Here is a 20,826-nt window from a genome sequence, read left to right as displayed (position 1 = left end):
GTAAATAAATTATTTGATTTTTGTAGCAATTTCAATTTTTTTTATTCTTAGTCCAAATTCAAGGTGGATTTAGACTCAAATCTATAATCTTTTCAACAATAATATATTTAAATAATTGATTTTAAAATTTAAAATCCTAAACTCATTGCATAATATTTTTTTATCGTAAAAAATTCAAAAGTTCCTTACAACACAATTAGCATTTGATTCGACATGTTTTATCTTTCTTTAAAACCCTCGGTCCATCACATCTCAATCTAAGGTATATAGATGAATCCAAGGGTCTAACCCCTTGAAATAAATATAGATTATCACAATCTATATAGAGATACTCTCGAAATCACTACTTGTAATAACTCAAACTCTTAAATATGTAGAGTAGACTATTTATACTATTAGGGATGACAATTGTAACCGAAATCGTGGAGAATCGAATCGATCAATGCGGTTAAAAATCGTTTGACTGGGTAATTGTTTGGTTTGAAAAAAAATCGAACACTATTTTAATGGGTATGGTTTGGTTATGATTTTTACTAAATCCAAACTAAAACCGAACTGAATGTATAAAACCGAACCAAATCAAATCGAATATATATAGATATAATATATATTTATTTATTTAATATTATATATATAATATATATATTGACTAATGTATTTTTTTACAAGTATTTTAACTAATGCATTATAAATATATAAAATATTTAACATTTATAAAGTAATTAACAAATAAAAATAAAACATAATCTTAAATTATTTTATTTTTATCAATCAAATAATTATTAATAAAAATAACTAATTAAATATTTTCAAAAAATAAAACCTGCGCGCGAGATGCCCCGTCTTCCTTCTTTCCTTAGGGCAAAGGTATGGATCAAACTAAAAAAATCATGGTTAAAATTGAAACCGAATGGTTTGGTTATGGTTTTTAATTTTTAAAATTAATAGGTAATAATTTAATTTTAATTTTAGTAATTTAAGTTTGATTTTATTATGATTTTGACAAAAATTGAAACCAAACCATTTTCAACCCTATATGCTACCCTGAAAGTTAAATTCAATGCATAATATTGTTGGAAGAATTTGGGCACATGTGTAAATTGAGTGTGGATTTTGACCTAATAAATAAAATAATTTTAAATGATAAGATTTAAAATATAAATCATTTAAATCTCTCTGTATAAACCTAACTTAATTAAAAGAACATTAACATTGAAGCCAAATTATTATATTGTATATAATATGAAAGTAGGGAAAATGCTTTCTCCTCAATTGCCCACATGTGATCCGGCATTTAAATATTTTTTTTTTGATAAAAATGAAGAATTTAATTTAACCAAAAAAAATAACAAATTAAAGAGCTCTCCAAGCCAACCCTTTGCTACCAGAGATCCCTTCAGGCTCTCAGACACATATATAGAGTTAGTGTTAATTATTCTCTCTCTTTAGTCTTGTAATTTATTTGATTGTTAGAGAATATGTCAAAGAATAAAATCTGGCCTTCCTTTTATAGATTAAGCAAGTCTCGGATAAGGTTGAAGTTAGGTAAAATTCAGAACAACTTATGATCAAAGAAAATTAGTCCAAAAATACAACTCTTGAATGCATCTGGTAGTGATCGGTGCCTCTGACCATCATCATGCATGATGCATTTATTATAATTAATAAAAATTTTGAATGATAAAATATAAGATATAAATAAATATTTTTTATTTGTTAATAAGATATATTTATCATTACTTAGCATTATGCTTAAAAAAAATAGAGAAAAATGATAAACAAATTCACTTCAACAACACAAAGGGAATCATCCATCTATGGGTAGCCAAAATTCAGAAACACATATTGCTGTTAAATTTGCAGTCTGACGTTTCTACTTCTTACATGTCACTCACTCATCATATCACTTAAAAGCTTATGAATAAATATATATATCTATGGCAGGTATAAAACCTACTCATCAAAACCAAATGTTCGTTGTCCCATGAAACCCTAGCCACTGTATATATACACACATACATGCATGTATATACATGTGCATGTATAAATATATCTCCAGTCACATGTTTGTACCAGACATCTCATTTTTTCCCCATAATTCCAGCCTCATTTCATCAACAACTTCTATTTAGTTCATCTATCTGAACAAAGAGAGGGAAAGAAAGAAAGAAAAAGAAGGAAAATTACTACATGAAAAGGCGCATATATAGCTAGTTTGCTGCTCTTATATGTGTATATATGCTAGCCATCAGTTATGAATTGGTGGCTTCTTCTTGGCTGGAGTATAGTCCATTGTCAGCAATTCTTCACTGTCTGCTACCCACTTTCCTTTCGGCATAATTGCATCATTCTGGCCCTTTTCAGCTCCAATATTAGTCCTTTCATCTGTTCTCAAAACCCTTGCTGCTGCAACCACAAAAAACATTAATCAAATTATGAGATGAGCTAAACCCAAAAGGCCAAAACCACTCAAATTTACATATGTGGTGAACGATGATCAAATAAAGAGTAAAATGTACACATATATATGTGTTTATGTGTGTTATCGATCGACGAAGACTCTCATAGCCAACATATACAGATAAATCTATGTGTAGAGTACTCGACCAGGGTTGAATGTTGGCACCTGTTGCTGGGACTGAAATGATGCAAAGCATGAGAAAGGCCAGCAGAAGTAGGCGCTTGCAAACCAACAGAGCCATTGCTAATTTGTGGATATCTCTCTCTTTCTCTTTCTCCTTCTCTTTCTCTTTGTCTTTCTCTTTCCTTGTAGTAGCTTAATCTTCAAGTACTATGCAAGCACCGCATCCAAATACAAGTGATCTTATATAGACAGCTTGATGGATGAATGCCTAGACATGTGGAGCAGTGGAGAGCGATATTCGTCATGTCCTTACCCTAACAAGGTAATGGCATCATGGCCCCTATTGGGTCACAGTTACTTCACATCAATGTCTTTTTTGGACTCTTGCAAGACAAGTTCTTTCTTGGTCAATGTATATTTATTGTTTTCCAATCTATTTGAAACCAACTCTTGTGGATTTGAATTTCTAATTTGGCAAGTTTTGCTAATTTCAACATATATATATATATATATATACACTTGTATACAATTTTGATTGTTTAGTTAAATATTCAAAATTAGAATCCGATTCCAATTACCCAATTAAGGTGTAATTGGAATTAGAATTTTCCTGTGCTTGGAACCAATTCCATGGTTTTAATGGAATTACCATTAAAATTTACCGATTACGTACGTACACTAAATTTAATTTTCATTTAAATTTTATATAAAAAAAGTATAAATATTAAATTATAATTACTTAACAAACCTCCATTTAATTAAAATTCTTTATTTTTTAACTTACACATGCATAAAACGAACAATAACTCTAATTATAATGAATTAAAACATACCATATAACATATTAATTAATGGTGACATAAAATATTACAAAAAAAATATGGAAATAACATTTGGGTTATCCATATATATTCCATACTATATATATAGCTAGAGAAGTCTGAACCATAGATTTTTCCAAGCAGGGCATTTATGATGAATTGGGACGTCCATCGACCCCATAAAAATTGGCAATTTCTCTCCAAGTGCCAGCGCCAGAAACTGAAGCGCAAGTTACTGAAATATTGGAAAATTTTGCAAAGATGTCTGCATAATGCAGCACATAAATGGTGAGTGCTTGCCATTGATTAGCAAATCCTTTGGATTCTAGCTATTTTGGTTGATTCATCATGCAAACAACCCAACAATCCTCAATAATTAATGAAGGCTGCTCAGTGGGGCTTCCTTTTGAATACTCAACTCACTCACTCAGTACGTAATTAATATACTATCATGTATTATATATGTATATATATTTGTAGTAATATAACATACATAATAATATATAATAAATTAATACATAAATGTTACTAAAGTACTGTGTCACTAACAAACGAGTGTCTAAATATTATTTTCGTATTCTTATAATTGATCAGGGCAATTGAATTTGATTTTCGCTATAAAGCATGTGGCACTGATGCAGGCATTTCCAATCCCTTCCATCCACTTGGTCTTGGTGGTGGGCACATCTCGTCCTTTCTAGGGTTTCAGATAACTGGACATGTAGTTGTATCCAAGTAATTAGACCTTTGGATAGAGACAATATATATATATATATGCATGCATGGATATGTCTAATACTATTATGTGCTTAAATATTGGATTTTCATGTTATAAATTCGTGTCTAAAAATATCTTCTATGCATCTTGTGTTAAAAAATAAAAATAAATTATATTAATTAAATTTAAACTTGTTATTGTTGAAATACAACAGTAAATTTATTAGCAACGACAGGGTGTCTTAAATGTAGTCTTCGGGAGATCTACAGAAAAAAAAAATCGATTAGGGATACGGGTGAATATCCTATGCGGACCTTTTGATGTTTAATTCAATCTTTGTAGCCGAGGTGTGAAATGCAAAAGGCAACTAGAATTATAGTATGAGTAAAGTGATGACCAATATTCTCTCATTTATAGAGGAGAAGAGGTTAACAAGTGAAGGGAGAGCTATAATCCTCAGTGAATATCTCTTTTTTGGATTTGTAGGTAAGGATATTAGAGATAGGATTGACTCTGTTCTTCATGGTCTTGTGTGAATAGTGTCTAAAGATGAAGTCTTTCAAGATTTGTAGTATTTCAAAAGGATCTCTCACGCTATTATGAGAGAGACTTTCGAGTCTAGGTGGCCCATGAGAGTATCTCGAAACTTGAATAATAGTGGCCAAATAACGTATGCATTCTTGAGAGGGTTTTTCGAAAATCTCAAGAGAAAGGCTCTTGGCTAAGGTCACTCGATTGTCTCTTGATCTCAGTCATTCAGTTTTGATCAATTAATTGATGTCTCTCGGTCATCTAATAACTTTATGCACATATGACTTATTTTTGTTGATTTCTTATCTTGATAGTCTTTTAGACTTCTTATTTTGAAATTGAGCCCACTTTTAAACATAATAAAATTTATAATTTTTTAAACAATTTTATCGTCACATGTAATCTTATCATGATTAAATTTGTTTTCTCTTAATATTGTCCACGATAAAAAGAAAAAGAAAAAATCTTCATTTTCTTCTTGCCTATTGTTGATTGAGACTTTATCTCATGGAGAAAAGAGCAATAATAATTAATTTTTATTAATTTTTTTAAAAATACGTATCTACAAATATTTAAAATCCGTAATATCTAAAGATGGAAAACCAATTAATATATATTCTAGGTGTATATATAAATTGGAGACATATATGTAACATCAGGTAGACATGAGAGGGCATTTGAAAGAAAAGGGGGTGGGCTGGTCCCCTTGATGTCCACAAACCGGGAGGGCATGAACCAGAGGGTGGAGCCAGTGGCGGATCACGAGCCGCCGGTGGATAACCACGTGCCATGCATCCCCCGCCCCAGTGGACTAATGAACTCGTATACATATTAATAATCCGACAAGGCAGTTAGTTCAAGAGTGGTTATGAAAGGGACTGCGATAAATTAAATAATTAGTCAGTAATAAGAGATATATATCCCATAATTAATGATCATTATAATGATGGGTTCCCTAATATGTTTGATCGAGGCTGAAGTTGACTGGTGCTTCGCCGTAGGGCAGACAACCTCATGTGCTTCTGCCCTTCATTTGCTATGTGTATTTGAGCCGCCTGGTACATCCTTCCTGGCCCATACCACCCCCCACATCCCTTGAAATCATGTTTTTGTCCTCTAATCTAATCTTACTGGGACTTTCTATCAAATTCCACTTCTTAAATATTATAAGTATATAATAATAATTATTAACTCAAAACGTTTTTCTCAAGGAATGATTAGAAGGGGGTTACACAAGAAAATCTCTACCTAAACCTTTTAATATTTAAGTTAGATATTAAAAATAATATAAAAAATATAATTTTGTTGAAATTAAAGTTTATTTATGTATAAATGAGTATGGAGATTTTTTTAAATATTTTAATATTAATATTAATCTATTAAAATTAAATTTTTAATAGATAATGTTTATGTTAACATTATAGAATATCTAATAATTAAGATTTTTATAAATAATGTCTATTTTGACATTTCTACTAGACATGATCAAAATTGAACTGAACCGGCGGTTCGAATCGGAACCGGACCGACCGGAACCGGACCCGGAACCGGCCGAACCGGAACCGGACCGAACCGGCGAAATTCGGTCCGGTTCCGGTTTCGCGGAACCGGACCGTTGGCCCCCCCTCCCCGTGCTCCCCCCCTCCCCCAACGGTCCAAAATTGGACCGTTGGCTGCCACCCCCAGCCAATTTTATTTTATTTTTTTTTAAATTTTATAATTCCTATCTATATATACCCCTCCCTCCCCCACTCATTTTTCACACTTGTTTAGTTGTTTACATACTTGTATTACATACTTGTTTAGTTGTTTTAATTATTTTTAATGAAATTATTACTTATATTTCTTCAATTTTTAGTAGTGTTTTTTTATTAAAAATATGGTTGAGAATATTTATATTTACAATTACATTTAACAATTAAAAATCGAAACCAAACCGAACCGAACAACGGAACAAGGACCAAAATTGAATACAACAATATTTAAAAAAAATTAAAAAAATTCGGTTTGAACCGGAACCGGAACCGTTGACCGAACCGGTCCAAACCGTTGACCGAACCGGCATGAACCGGAACCGGAACCGAACCGTCCCAAACCGCCCTTGGGCGGTTCGGTTCAGGTTTAAAGATTTCATGAACCGGAACCGGCGGTTCATGAACCGGAACCGACGATTCATGAACCGTGGCCATGTCTAATTTCTACATCCACTATATTTAGGATTTTATTTATTATTTTCGCATAATTCTTGCAAAGATTTTTGTAAGTAGGAGTTATCTTATTTGCGGTTGAATTTTTATTTATTTATAACATATATCAATAATATTAACGGAACAAACGAATGAATTAATTACTATTCATGAGTCATGAATTAATTATTATTTTGGGCCTCAATTTTTGAAAACTTCAAGTAATATTTTGTTTTATTTTAAATGGGCTCAGTCCGTTCCATTGGGATCGGCCCAGGGCCCAACCGGCACCGAGAGAAACAGAGAGAGAAGAAGAAGAGGAGGAAGTCGAGAAGTTCCAATCGTCCCCGTCCCGCTAACATCTCGTTCGAATTGAATACAGTGAAAGAAACGGAAACCTAGCCCCCTTTTCTCCATTTTTCTCCGATGCCGCTGCCCATCCCTGTAGACATTCTCTCCGACGACGATATTGACGGCGTCGGACGCGGGAACGATGACATTTTAACTCCCACTCCTACAGTACCCAAGAGGCGCCGTCGAACCACAGAATCCTTACCGAACCCTACTACTGTTCTCATCATTGACGACGACCCCACGCCTCGCAAGCCGGCTACAGAATCAACCCCGTCGGTCGTCCCCGAGACCCCGATGTCGGGTTTTTCAAATTCCGATGTAGCCATCGTTAAGTGTAACCGAGGCCTCAGTGATTATCAACCTTCGACTTCCGACGACAAGTTTTCTGGCGAGTCCAATTCCCCTTAATTGGAAGTTCATTAGTTTATTTTGTGTCAAATTGAGGGTTGTGGTGGACTTTGATATGCTTACAATCGTTTTGGCTCTAGCTTGCGGCATATTGGCTTGGTGATTTTCATTTTATATTTTTAATCTAATCGCTATAATTGATACTTTGCCAGAATTCCTTAAATTAGAGAATGGAAGAGTTTTCTGAAGTGGATTAGCTTGCTTATAGAACAAAATTACAGCTTATGAATCACTTTATTGACTGCTAAACTGAATCTGCCTCTCTGTTGTTCACCACAAAATGTGAATACTAGAGCAAATGTGACCTTATAAATTAATTTTGGCTAATATTTTTTGAACTTTAAGATTATTAGTTATGCATTAAATCCCTGGAGGGAAATGCGTATTTTTTTCTTTTTCTTTTTGGCCAGGTGAATGAGGAAGTTTTTATGGGATTCTATTGATTAGCTTGCAGTTGTGAGCAAGTTGTTTGACAATCAACTATGTTTATAAGCAGGGCGTTAGGGTTCTCTTTTCTTTTTCTTTTTTTGCTAAGCAGTTGTGATTTCATTTGCACGTGTGGAAGATAGGAAATGAGAACTGAAAGGTTGAGTCTAGCGAGAAGCTTATTGTTGTAATCACTTGTATTAGATTAGCTTTGGGTTATCTCAGGAGGGTCTTATGCTGTTAGCACTTGTATATCACTTGTGTTATTCTAGAAGGCTTGTTTCTAGAAGGGTTAGTTAGCGGTTTTAAGCCCGGTTAGTTGGTTGTAACTACCGGTTTAGTTAGCTTTCTGTTTTTACCGCCTCTATGTCGTATAAATAGAGGTTGGGTGTGAGGCTTTCAGTAGAGCATTATACTGTCTTGGGATGAGAAGGTGAGAGGAGTATGCGCAGGGTTTTACTTGAGATCTAAGAGGGTATATCTTTGTATTCTTGAGCAGGTGTGCTCTCGGCAGTCTTGGGTATAAGGTTGGTGAGAGTTATAGTGCATGTAATCCTTGGGTTTCATTCAAGATAGTGAAGAAAAGTGCCTTGGGCAGTCTGGATGTATTTTCTGTGTTTTGATTAATTCTTGTTTGCGGCAAGGTGGTAAGTGATTCTGAAAGAGATTTGTTGTGAGTGAGAGTGTCATTGAGATAGAGGGAGCTGTGTGATTTTTCCAACACTTATAAATTATTGGACTGGTTCAGAAATTGCTTTAGTCTTGGACATGACATCTTCATGGTGATACATTTATGGGTTGAGAAAGATGTCACCTAATTTTGGTTGTAGTTTTTGGAGCTGTGAATGCACAATTAGGCTTCAATGGCTGTAGTAGAGTTCGTTGACTCCCATTGGCTCTTGCTTTCAATTTTTGTTCCAGCATGGTGAATCAATTACTTCAGGGGCATTTTATAGCAATTCCATATTTTTTTTTAGTTTTCGGTCGTAGTTCTCATTTTGTTTTTGTGTTTAATTTCCTTTTCAGTTTAAAAAACAAAAACTTAACATCTTTTTTGAAACTTTGATTTATTTTTTTTTCAATTTTTTGTTTTGTTTTCTTCTTTGTTTTTCTTCCTTTTCTTCTCTTCACTGTCATAGAGTTTCTGTCTTGGGAGTCATCACCAACTCTTAGAGAGGTCAGGGAGATATGGTAGCCAGTGGTGGGTTTTTTTTGGGGGGGGGGGGGGGGAAGAAAATGAAAATCGGAAACACCTTTTAGCGCTTGCATTTTTCCCAAAAGTTTTTGATTTTTTTGTCTAGGAAAAGAAGTATTCAAACACCATTTCCTGTTCTTGTTTCCAAAATAATAAAAATGAGAACTTACAATTGAAAATGGAAGCTGTTTACTTGTGGAAAAAGGGAGTAGTTTTCCAGAAAATTTTTCCATGGAGATGGAAAATTGGAAACTGTGTTCAAAATGATTTTTTTTTCTAAATTAGAGAACAGAAACAAAATTTCTGTTTTGCAAATTTTTTTCAAATTTTTTTTCTGCTGTTTCCTTTGTAAATTGTTGCTGTGTTTTCCCACTTATTTCCAAGGGAAAACACAGTTTTCTGTTGAATTTTCCCTGCTTCAAATCCAGTTAGTGGCATTTCCACCAGCTTCCTTCATCAACCTCTCCTCTTCAGCTTCACAGAACGTCCCAGCTTTGCTGTTTTCTTCACCGCCGATCGTCGCAGACCCGTCGCCAATCATCACATATCCTTCAGCTTCCTTCATCGACCTCTCCTCTTCAGCTTCTCAGATCCTTAGCTGCAGATCATCACAGATTTGTCACTGATCCTTCAGGGATCATCGCATATCCTTCAGCTTCCTTTATCAACCTCTCCTCTTCAGCTTTGTAGATCTTTTGCTGATCCTTCACCAATCGTCACATATCCTTTAGCTTCCTTCATTGACCTCTCCTCTTCAGTTCAACAGATCCTTTGCCGTCAATCATCGCAGATCTGTCACAGATCCTTTGCCGATCGTTGCATATCCTTCAGCTTCCTTCAATGACCTCTCCTCTTTAGCTTTGCAGATCTGTCACGACCTCTCCTCTTGAATTTTAGAGTTATTATTTACTTAATAAAAAAATACAATAAATAGTTTTGCAAAATGGACAAAAAAATATAAGGATAAGTCAATGTTAGTTTATTTTCAGTTTTGGTCATGTAAAGAATAACGTATCTGCTTTTATGTTTCTCAATGGCCGTAAAACCCTGAAAATTTTTGAACTAATATAGATCCAAATTGAATGCCTCATTATCTACGCCTCATATTTCATTGGGCATCAAAGTATTTGTCATACACAAGTCTTTCCCCCTTTCTAATCACCAACAATCAGCTTTTCTCTTTCAGACCTTCAGTCTCATTGTCTATGCCACATTTGCTCCAACATGTAGTTTTCTGCATGTATTCTTGATTCCAGTCTTAAGAAAGGCATCTGAAGGAAAATGAGCAAATTTTTCCCCTTTTTCCAGTTATGAGCATTGGCTCTGTTGGGTGGAGAACAAATCGGTGCATAATTTACTATCCCATCCTCAAATTATAAGGAATTCTTAAAATTTCTGACAAGATTGGAATACTAAGAGCTCATATGGAAAAGCTGCGAGGATGTTTACTTATGAAGAATGTTTTCTGTTTTCCATCTTTGTTTCCATGTTTTCATTTCTACAAAAAATTAAAGAAAATGTTAACTTTGTCCCATCAGAAAACATTTTTTTGTTTATTGTTGTCAAAGTGGATTCACATAATTGATAATTAAATTTTTTTGAATTTTTATGGATCATCACTATTTTTGTGGCTACAGAACCAGGTAGAGTTACATTGTTAATTTCATGGCATCTGTCAAGAATGCAGTGGATTGATTGCGCCTGTTTCATACTCATCAGGGATCAGTAGATTAATCTGCTTGGAGTCCGACAGTGAATCTGCAAATGAATCTGGAAGGAAGAATTGTGAGGAAAATGATAAATTTACTGCTTTCAATGTTGTAAAGGATTCAGAATTGAGCTCAAGACTCATCGAATCAGTTTTTCCCCCTGGTAAGTTAATTTTGTCGAGATACATCATGTAATGATGCCCATGGTCCTGTGATCTCTGAACTTGTTTTCATAAATTTCGATAAAAATGAGGAAAAATACCGACTATATGAGTCAGCTTATATGTTTTGTAGAAGTCACAGAACATTTATCAAGGAACGAGAATTTAGCGCAACTGTCCGATGATCTTCCTATGCATCTAATGTCTTCTGAAGATGGTATCCTCCAGGTACTTCCTGATGGTGCATAGTTGTAATTTTTTTTTAAATATTAATTTTATTTTACAATTTTTAACAGAACTATGATTTGGGCTGGATCATTGCTGTAAATAGAGTGAGTGAGATTTAATGTATTTAATATGTTTTGTGTCTTGACTCTTGAAGTTAGGCAAGAATTGTAGCTACTAATTCTTTAAAGGTGGAGTATTTTGCATCCACTGTTGAAAATTTGTGTGTGATGTGTTGCTGTTAATCTCTTTTGGTAGGATATTCTTGTTCAATATTTCTATGTAATGAGCTCTGATACTATTTGTCTGTGTAATTTGCTTTGATACCACTTGTTGGGTAATTATCTCTAATGCCACTTGTTGGGAAAACCAAACACAAAAACTAAATTCTGTCACGCTTACGTCCATGGGTGAAGGAGGAACAAAATTCACTATGTGAATAACAGGTTTACTATTCTCACACTGAACCCTACAACCCCGATACATCCAAACTCACCACACTCTAAACTGCACCCTCCACTGTTAGTGTCTAATAATCAGATATGCGGTTCTGTAAATAGAGAGAACAAGATAAGTCCTAATGAGTTTTGGACTTGGTTTACTAATCCTATCCCTACCTCATACTTTGGGTTGGGTTATCTAAATCTGAAAAGAAAATCTCAACAAATATACTACATGCAATATCATATTATGTTAACATTCTTGTTCATATTTTTGATTCATAATTGCTTCGTCATCCTTTGCCACATTTTTGGCTACTCTTCATTTTTAACCCTTAAGAAGGGGACTTCTAAACTTTTAAGTTTCTTTGCAGCATATGTGAATTATATTAGATTCTGTTATTGCTGATCATTTTGATGATTTTTTTTTTCTATTTGTTTCAACATCTTGAGGGCAATATCTTCAGGTGCATGATCATCATGGTGAAGAAAATGATGGACTAGATTCAATAGCCACATATTCTGTTATTGCTAATCATTTTGGTCATTTTTTTTTTCTATTCGTTTCAACATCTTGAGAGCTATATCTTCAGGTGCATGATTGTCATAGTGAAGAAAATGGACTGGATTCAATAGCTGCACATGAGTTTCCTAGTGAAGAAATTTACGGACTAGGGCCCAAAGAGAATGTGTTGAAACAGAAATATAGAAATAAAGTAAACTCAAATAAGGAAAAAGATATGGATGGAGGAGCTGGCAAGAAGAGGCTAACAAAGGAAGAAAGGATTTGCTTAAAGGAAGAAAAGAAACAACAGAGAGAAGTCAGTCTTTTACTTATTCTATCTTTTGGATTAAACCAGTTTTTATATGGATGACCTGAGATTTATATTATGCAGCAAGAGAAGTTGCGAAAAGCAGCTTTGCAGGCTGAGGCTGCGGAGTTGAAGAAATTGCAGAAAATAAAGCAAAAGTGGGAAAAAGGGAAGTTTGCTTTAAAATCCATCATTGCTGAAATTGACACTAAAGTTGTTGAACTGGGGTCAGTTGGAGGTATAGCTTTTCTAATATTCTGCATCTTGGTTGGAATTAAATTATTCATCTTACCATCGTTTGCTACCTATATATCTTTCATGTGCTGAGCATGTCTTTGCTTTCTTAGCTTAGGACACCTCCTTACAAGGTTTGCAGAGAAAGGGGTTACATATAGGATATGTTCAAATCCTATTGAAAGATCCATAGTATGGAATATGTCTGTTCCCGAAGAAATTTCACAGGTACTAGTTCTTCAGTCTGTCTGGATATTTATGGAAGAAATGCCATCTTTAAACATATTATAATCCACTTCATACAGCTTATCATGAACAGCCTCCATCATGGAATAGTATCTTTGCCACTTCTCCAATGGTTACAGAACAAATCTAGTCATCCACCTAAGTTGAATTATATTGCATTTCTACACTATACAGCACTGGAAAGGTCAGTTGATATGGATGAGATAGATAACACGATAATGTCGCTGTCTTCTCTCTGGTTGATTAGTTAATGGAAGTGGAAAATTTCTTTATTCTATTAAGTGTAGTCAATGACTGGGCTTATTATCCATATAACTTTTTGTTTTCTGTTTACTTTTTTATGAGTTCTGTTTTTGATGCGTGATCACGTTCTTTGATTGTTTTAATGTTTTTATTTTCTTATTTGATTAGCTTATGGCCAATATTTATGTTATTAACTTTATAAGTAGTAATGTGATTAGCATGTGAGGGTTTTTAAATATATATGGATAGCTGAGATTAGAAGAGTTTTGTGATTAATGGGTAGGATTTATGATCATTATAAATTTATAACCATGGTATGTATAGTTTTTTAAGACACTTTATTGGCAGCCTTATTATCCTAATTCAACACATGAGGTTTTCTTAAACCGTGAATTTCCTATTATCATTCCAGCTTTGGCACTACATTGCTTTTAGCCCTTGTTTGCTGTCTTTTTGACTGCACCTGTGTTGAAGTGGTGTTAAGAGTGAAAAGATCCTATAGTTGTGTTAGGCTTTTTGCTTGGGAGCTTTGTTGGTAGGAACATGTAGGGGCTTATAAGGGGAAGCTGGAAGGCAAATTTAACTTGCCATAAGTCTTGAGGACAGACTTAAATATGGAGAAGATAAAAACCTATTTCATGATACTTGTTTTGTTAATCATGTCATAAGTGGTGGATTGGAAGAGAGTTTATTACGTGCCCATGATTGCTTAGATTGGGAAGCTAGCTTTGAGTATCAATTTTAAGTGGAAGCCAATGGTAGAAAATAGGAAGATGTCATTTGCAAAGGTTAAATTGAAGGGCACTGCACCCCAATGGTGGAAGAGAGTTGAAAAGAACGTGCATGACAAGGCAAGCCAAAAATAAGCACCTCAAAGTCCTCAAAATGATCAAACAGCCTATCAGAGAAGTTGAGGGGCTTACCAAAACCAGCAAAGCAATTGTGGGGGATGTTGATAACTTTGATAAGAGTGATAAGGGGAAGAATAGTGTGTGTTATGAGGGCCACACCAATTCTGGTTCCAGTGTTTCTATAACTAGCATAGCTCACAAATTATGATACTTGAGCTAAGCAGGGGCATGACTCATGCTTGTTTGCAATGAAGGGTGAACCTATGGAGCTTGAAGAAGTAGAGGAGGTGATGATGCGGTCACCAATCAAGACTCGACCCAAGGCTGACCTGACTAAATCGGAATAGTATCATTGGAATAGTAGCGCCAGAACAATATTTTAATACTTCATATGTTTTAGAATTCTACTTGATTTAGGATTCTACTTCATGTTTCTACTTGATTTAGGATTCTACTTCATGTTTGATTAGGGTTTTATTTTTATTAGGATTCTAGTTGAATTTTATTTAGGATTTATTTTTATTAGGATTCTAGTTGACTTTTACTTAGGATTTATTTCTATGAGAATTTTAGTTGGATTTTGTTTACAAATATTAGATGGATTTGGATTAGCCAAACACTATAAGTATACCTAGAAATTAGAGGTTGTAATGAAGTTTTCTCAATACAAATTTCAACAACCTATTTGGGTTTTCTTAGCAAAATAGTCTTGTTTTTGCGTCTTCTTGAAAGCCAGGATTCGGCCATTGAAGTTTGTTCTTTCAAGGGTTTATTTTAGTGTATTTTCTTCACACGCGCTACACGCTGCGTTAGGTGATAAAACATACTTACGATGATTATAATGATCAGAATGGAGAAGTTGATGTCCATCCAATGCATTGGGAGTCATTTGGTGGTTAGAAGAGTTATATTAACTAGCAAACAAGAAGAGGAAGGTTGAAGACAGCGTAGAAACTTTTGCACATGTTTTTGTGGTGGTAAAGTATGATTTGGTTATTGATTAAGGGGGCATGGAAAGGACACAAATATTTTTACTATATTGGGAGTCCAAGAGGTGAAATTGGTATTTACCCAATTGGCACCTCAAAATCGGTAAAAAGATATTTTTCACATGGAAATTGTCATTTCATAAGGTGCAGTAGAAAAACTAAAGCTATGCTTCAAAAAATGCCCCCATCTTTCAAAACTTGATGCCTTAAAAAGGGAAATGAGGTACCGGTGACATCTTGATGCTTGATCAAATTTACTATTGGCTGCTAACTTGGACGGTGAAGTTTTGTGCAATATAATGCTTGGCCTATGGATGTTAGAAACATTCTTTTGGATAGATGTAGATTGTATGATTATGTCATGGATCTTCACACCAAATTGGGTACCTATTCCTTTTTAAGGTAGAGCCTACTCTGTCCTCTGAAGGCAATAAAGTCAACGAGATTTATTACCTGAAAAACTTGAAGCTAAGAGAAGTGAACATAGAGTTTGTGGATGCTTTATTGGCTTGATTGTAAGGTTGACCATGTTGAAAATTCACCTCAATATGCTTTGGTTGGCATGATTGTGAAGTTTCAGTTCAGGTTTCATATCATTAATTATTTAAATGGCCTTAGGGCTTGTGGCCTATTTAGGCAAACATGTTCTAGTGTTCTAGTTTTAAACTATTTTCTTACCTTAAAATTTAGAAAACATATTAAAAAATAGTCAGACATAAAAATGTGTTTAATTGTTGTATAATGTGATATCATATTATTAATATCATTAATATTATTATAAAATAAAAAGCTAATAATAATTTATTAATATCATTAATAGATTATTTATGGTATTGTTAGTATTATAATATAATTGTAATGATAATAATTTATTAATAAATTACTATTTTAAATTGTGAATAAATTAAATTAATATTGTTATAAGGTTAATATTGCCATTATATAATATATAATTCCAGCATAATATTCATGATATTCCTAATATTATAATTAATTGTTAAGATTAGGAGCTCTTTAGATGCTCAATCAATACAATTCATTCACCACTCCTCACCCGAAATCAATCAACAACAGAAAATATAAACTGTAAAATACAAGAACAGAATTTAACAATGAAAGAGATACAACCAAACCAACACAAGAGGCGCACGATGTATCCTGGTTTAGGCCTCAAACACAGCCCTACATCCAGCCACATGTCCTGAGAGCAATCCACTAGAATTCCGGAGAAAACAGTTTACAAGAACCCTATCCTCTATCACACGAGTACACTGCCACACACAGAGATTACAAAGAACTATCTTCACACAAAGCCTTTTCTCTCTTTACAACAATCTCACTTGCATTTAGAGACAAATGAATGATCGTTTCTCGTTATGTCCGACTGCCTTGCCAACTCCTTCTATTTATAGACTATAGGAGACATTAATTACAAAGTCTTTTAATTTAGCCTACACAAAGACTAAACTAACCCTTATAATAAAACATTTAAGTTAACTTCTCTCTAACTTAGAATTTCCAGCCGCTTTCATTTTCCTAAGGGATCTACTGTCTTCTTAATCTTCTAGATAGATTCCTCAATGCAAAAACCCAACATTAATAATCATCATTGATTACAAATTTTAATTTTTTTCTACAATACTAATATTGTTGATATTGTTTAGAAGGCTGTTTCTAGTACACGAGGTTCCTTCCTTTAAAAGGGTCGAGGGGGAAGGGATTATTTTTGTATGCAGTCCTACCCTTACTTTGCAAAGAGGTAATACTGTTGACATGGTTAATATTGTAATACTATTATGGTTTAATTTTAGAATTATAATATCACAATTTTATATATTAGTTAATTTTTAAATTCATAACTGTACTATTTATATTGATTTTAATATATGTACAAAGGACCTTTATTCTAATTGCAATATCAATTTGGAAAATTGGAAAGGTGAAGGCACCTGTTCGGTTGTATAAAATATATATTTTTTAATTTTTCAACTCCAATTTTATATTAAAAGATTGAATCTCCAATTAGAAAACAGAAAACTAAATTTTCTAATTTTTCAACTTTATATTATGAATTGGAAAACATCAAAAAGATATTTTCTAAATTTTCTGAAAATGAATGCTATGGTTTTTTGAAACATAAAATGTTAGGCATGTTTAGTTATAAAGTTAAAATTGAAAAATTAGAAAATGTTTTCTATAACTGAACTGGCCTTGAGTTTTTGTTTTCTATTTGAAAAATTTATTCATTTGAAGATGATTTTTTTTTTAATTTCTGTGGAAATGTTTTTAGGAAATTGGTGTTGTTTTATGAGGATTATTATCTATTAGCTTCAAGTGGGTTGTTTATTTAGATGACTAGGTGGTCCATTTTAGTCTGTTCTAACTTGTAACTGTATCAATTTGTGTCTCAACCATGTCTAGGAGATCAACACAAACATCCTCTCTGTATCCGAAGTGTGATTTTGTTTAAAAAATTAAACAAATAATATGACACCTTCTTGCACATGTTGAAACATTTGTATGTTTGTGAGTGTTAGTGCCACCATCTTTGAGACTCCGTTATGGAAGCCAAGCCAAGACTGCTTATCCATGCATCCTAAATAAATGCACTGTATAAATGCATCCTAAACACTTATCTTAGTACTAAAGCATTAGTAATTTTTCTCAATATAATAGGCATGTGATATATAGCATGTTTAGGGCTACCTATTTCATCAATACTTGGTATCAGAATATTATTTTATTACATTATTTTTATATGATTTCCTTATTAACTGCAAGTATTGCTGGTGGAATACTGGGCTTAATACATATGTCTTTGTGACTATTTTTTGAAGGATATTGACGTTGCTATTGTTTTGCAGCTTTCCTCCAATGGAATTGTTATCCCATATATCTTACTTGTATTTGAGGCTGAAGAGTTCTGCAACCTTGTTACGAATGAATCTCTTATGGATCATGTTTCCTTTGTTCGGAGCAATTATCCATCTCATACAGTTTGCTACGTCACAAATAGGCTGATGGCATACATTCATAAAAGGTTGACTCTGTTATGGACATCGCCTTATATGTTTACTGTAATCAGTTTTACCTTTACAGTTTTCATATCCTTGCATGCACCTTTTTGGTTGTAGTTCTCATACATTATTTGGGAGAGCTTCTGGCATTTGTATCTCTCTCAGCTAATTGAATTGTTTGTTTTTATTTGCAATTTTTTTCCATATCTTGATGGATACTGGTTGTATTATTTGTTTTTGCACATTTTTGTATTCTATATATCTTAATTGGTTCAACTTCTATATATTTTCTATTCTAGTATTGTAGGTATTTGTTTATTATCACAACTGGCTCAGTCTTGGACAAAGGAAGAAAATTGAATTAGGTAGTTGACACTTAGTTAAAAAATCTGATCTTTTAACATTGATTCTGGAATCTGGATACAAACGTATTTTGTTGGTGGTGTTGCTAATTTGCTTAGCTGCTTAAATCTTTTTCTTTTACCATGAATTTTAGTATTTTTTAATGAAAAATCGGGATGAAATTGTACAATCCATCCTTCTGTACTGAAAAAATGAGCTATTATTTTAATAGTCTGAGAGACTAGCATGTAGTTGAACATTCATTTTTAAAGCTTGGAAATTGCCTGGGTTAGGTCCTGAATTTGGTCATAGGAAGACACTGAACTACATTCTCATAATAACCTTTACTAACGAATTGGTGAGGGCAAACTCTGTTGCTGATCTTTCACTAGTTTTTGCTTTTCTCCATAGCAACATGGCTGCAATATGTTATTGATAGTGCATGTATTAAACGAAAATTCAGCTTGTTTTTGATTTCTTAAGTTTGTTTGACACTAGACTAAGTTTGATTCATAGTTTATTTTGAACTCTTAGTGGCTACATATATTCTAGTTGTTTATTATAGCTGTCATATATTAATTAGTCATAGCTGTGAACTTCTATATTTGGTATATTCTAGTTGCAGTTATTGCCACTGCAATTTGTATTATGGTGTATTGATGGAAGATAGTTTTTTTCTGCATTAATTCAACAGTTGATTATGTACTAACTTGAGCCGCAAACCCTAGAAAAGCTTTCAACTGTGAACTCATAATTAAGCCTTGGCCCAGGGTATTGGATAATCTCCTTGATCTGCAGATGGATAATCTTCCAACAGTGGGCTTAAGGGGTAAAACTGGCCCGAGGATCTTTAGAACCTTGCCATGACATGAATGCTCTAGTGGCCTTTGGCCCTGTCCAGCTTCCTTTTTGTGTAATACTAAGTTCTATATTGTGTTCTTTTCTCAAAATAAAAAATAAAAAATAAAAAATAAAAAATAAAAATCCTTATTAGGTTCTCCTTTGTGGCCTGGTGTTTGAGACATTATAAATCCCTTTATGTATGGTTCTTAGAAATAATTAGGTAGTTACAAATCCCTTCTGGTTAAATTCAAACAGAGGGCAGTAGTAGTTTGATGTCGAATGTCATCCATTGGCTCAAGGAAAAAGATAAAAGTGTTTTTTAAGTTGTTTTCGATTGTTGAATCTAGGGGGACAAATGTCAAACTCATTAAAAATTAGTTTGTGGCAGAGTGCTTCCATTTCTTTAACTTATATGAGAAGCCTGTTTAATGTTTTGAACTGATTGTCCTTATGACACTCTTGAATGCTGAAAATGATGATATGTTACACTGGTCCCATCATAATAACGTTTTATCAATCCTTCAGAAATTGGTAAAGTTGAATGTGCAATAAAATGCACAGGATATGCAAACATTTGATGCTTTTTGCAACCTCTCAGACATGTTTCCTCAATCCTTTTTCCTTTATCAGGTAGCTACAGTCTGTCTTCCATGTATGGTTATTCTTATGTTTGTCTATAATTGCAAAGACAATATTATCCATAACTTCCATCTAACTAGCAGATGTTCAAAAATCATTTGGATGTATCCACCTCAGCCTTTTTAATTCTGGTCTATTTGCAACTGCAAATTCATAAGCATTTTCAATGCTAACAAGCTTGTATATTGTGGTAACTGGTAACAATATGTGCTGTTATTATAGTGATATAATTTTTTCAGTTGCCTAAGCAATAATGGATTTGATAACTAGAACAATTTGCCAATTCCTCTACCTCCTAAGTCAGTTCAAAGGTGTCTTTTTTGTTTAACTGTTGCAGGCAAATAAGTTCAACTTAGAACCTTTGTTTGCGAGTAATCTTCTTGTTGGTTACACATTTATATTTTACCAGCACAAAAGTATGCAAATTGCCATTGTGTTAAAGCTATCAGCTGCATTTTTCATGTATTAGGGAACATGGACAGTATAAAAATCCTGGAAACTGTAGCAGTTGGAGACGCCTGCGTGTTGAGGAGGTTGGATGTTAAGTAGAATGTAAAGAAGCTTGAGAAATTTGCATTGGCTAGCTTTTCTTAGATATAATACATATTGAAATGTGAAATTTTGTCTTTTATAAAGGTACTAATGAGGTTAACTACTGATTTCATTCGAGTTCACTCAAGACAGTGCATAGATGAAGCTGAATTAGCTGAACATGTTGTAGGTTTAACTTGCAGCTTGGCCTCTTGCCAATTCAGGTACTACAAGGTCATATTTCGCAAGTGAAGGCTCTATTTATCTGAAAGAAATACTTTATTTATTTTTTTTCAGCTTTCTTGAGTCTGGCAAAAATCT

At 33.6% G+C, this 20,826-nt stretch overlaps 2 protein-coding genes across 3 annotated transcripts in view; one reads left to right on the top strand and one right to left on the bottom strand.

Moving 5' to 3' along the window:
* Positions 1-1,901: 1,901 nt before the first annotated feature.
* On the bottom strand, positions 1,902-2,792 carry LOC127800665 (protein GOLVEN 2). Of its 2 annotated transcripts, none has more exons than XM_052335409.1 (2): positions 2,627-2,792; positions 1,902-2,406 (listed from the first exon to the last, which is right to left on the bottom strand). In XM_052335409.1, exons 1-2 carry the CDS (start codon positions 2,700-2,702, stop codon positions 2,249-2,251), a joined length of 234 nt encoding a protein of 77 aa, XP_052191369.1. In that variant the 5' UTR covers positions 2,703-2,792; the 3' UTR covers positions 1,902-2,248. The 2 variants fall into 2 exon arrangements, with proteins under 2 accessions (XP_052191369.1, XP_052191370.1); XM_052335410.1 differs by having other exon boundaries at positions 1,902-2,403.
* Positions 2,793-7,127: 4,335 nt separating this feature from the next.
* LOC127800658 (crossover junction endonuclease EME1B-like) overlaps positions 7,128-20,826 on the top strand; it is a 29,605-nt gene continuing 15,906 nt past the window's right edge. Inside the window, exons 1-9 of the mRNA XM_052335399.1 lie at positions 7,128-7,582; positions 10,943-11,095; positions 11,227-11,321; positions 12,352-12,579; positions 12,655-12,808; positions 12,923-13,032; positions 17,998-18,173; positions 20,444-20,507; positions 20,611-20,729. Of these exons, the coding sequence (XP_052191359.1) occupies positions 7,267-7,582; positions 10,943-11,095; positions 11,227-11,321; positions 12,352-12,579; positions 12,655-12,808; positions 12,923-13,032; positions 17,998-18,173; positions 20,444-20,507; positions 20,611-20,729 (1,415 nt within the window). The 5' untranslated portion in view covers positions 7,128-7,266. The remainder of the gene's footprint in view (positions 7,583-10,942; positions 11,096-11,226; positions 11,322-12,351; positions 12,580-12,654; positions 12,809-12,922; positions 13,033-17,997; positions 18,174-20,443; positions 20,508-20,610; positions 20,730-20,826) is intronic.

Source organism: Diospyros lotus, chromosome 4 (assembly GCF_014633365.1).
Source record: "Diospyros lotus cultivar Yz01 chromosome 4, ASM1463336v1, whole genome shotgun sequence".
Taxonomy (NCBI): domain Eukaryota; kingdom Viridiplantae; phylum Streptophyta; class Magnoliopsida; order Ericales; family Ebenaceae; genus Diospyros; species Diospyros lotus.
This window is presented reverse-complemented; position numbering and strand designations above follow the sequence as displayed.

Bases quoted from the DNA above. Each gene is read 5' to 3' on its own strand.
- LOC127800665 (XM_052335409.1), bottom strand. From the start codon at position 2,702: ATGGCTCTGTTGGTTTGCAAGCGCCTACTTCTGCTGGCCTTTCTCATG. The intron at 2,407-2,626 runs GTGCCAACATTC...TTGTGGTTGCAG, and splicing joins CATTTCAGTCCCAGCAACAG to CAGCAAGGGTTTTGAGAACA.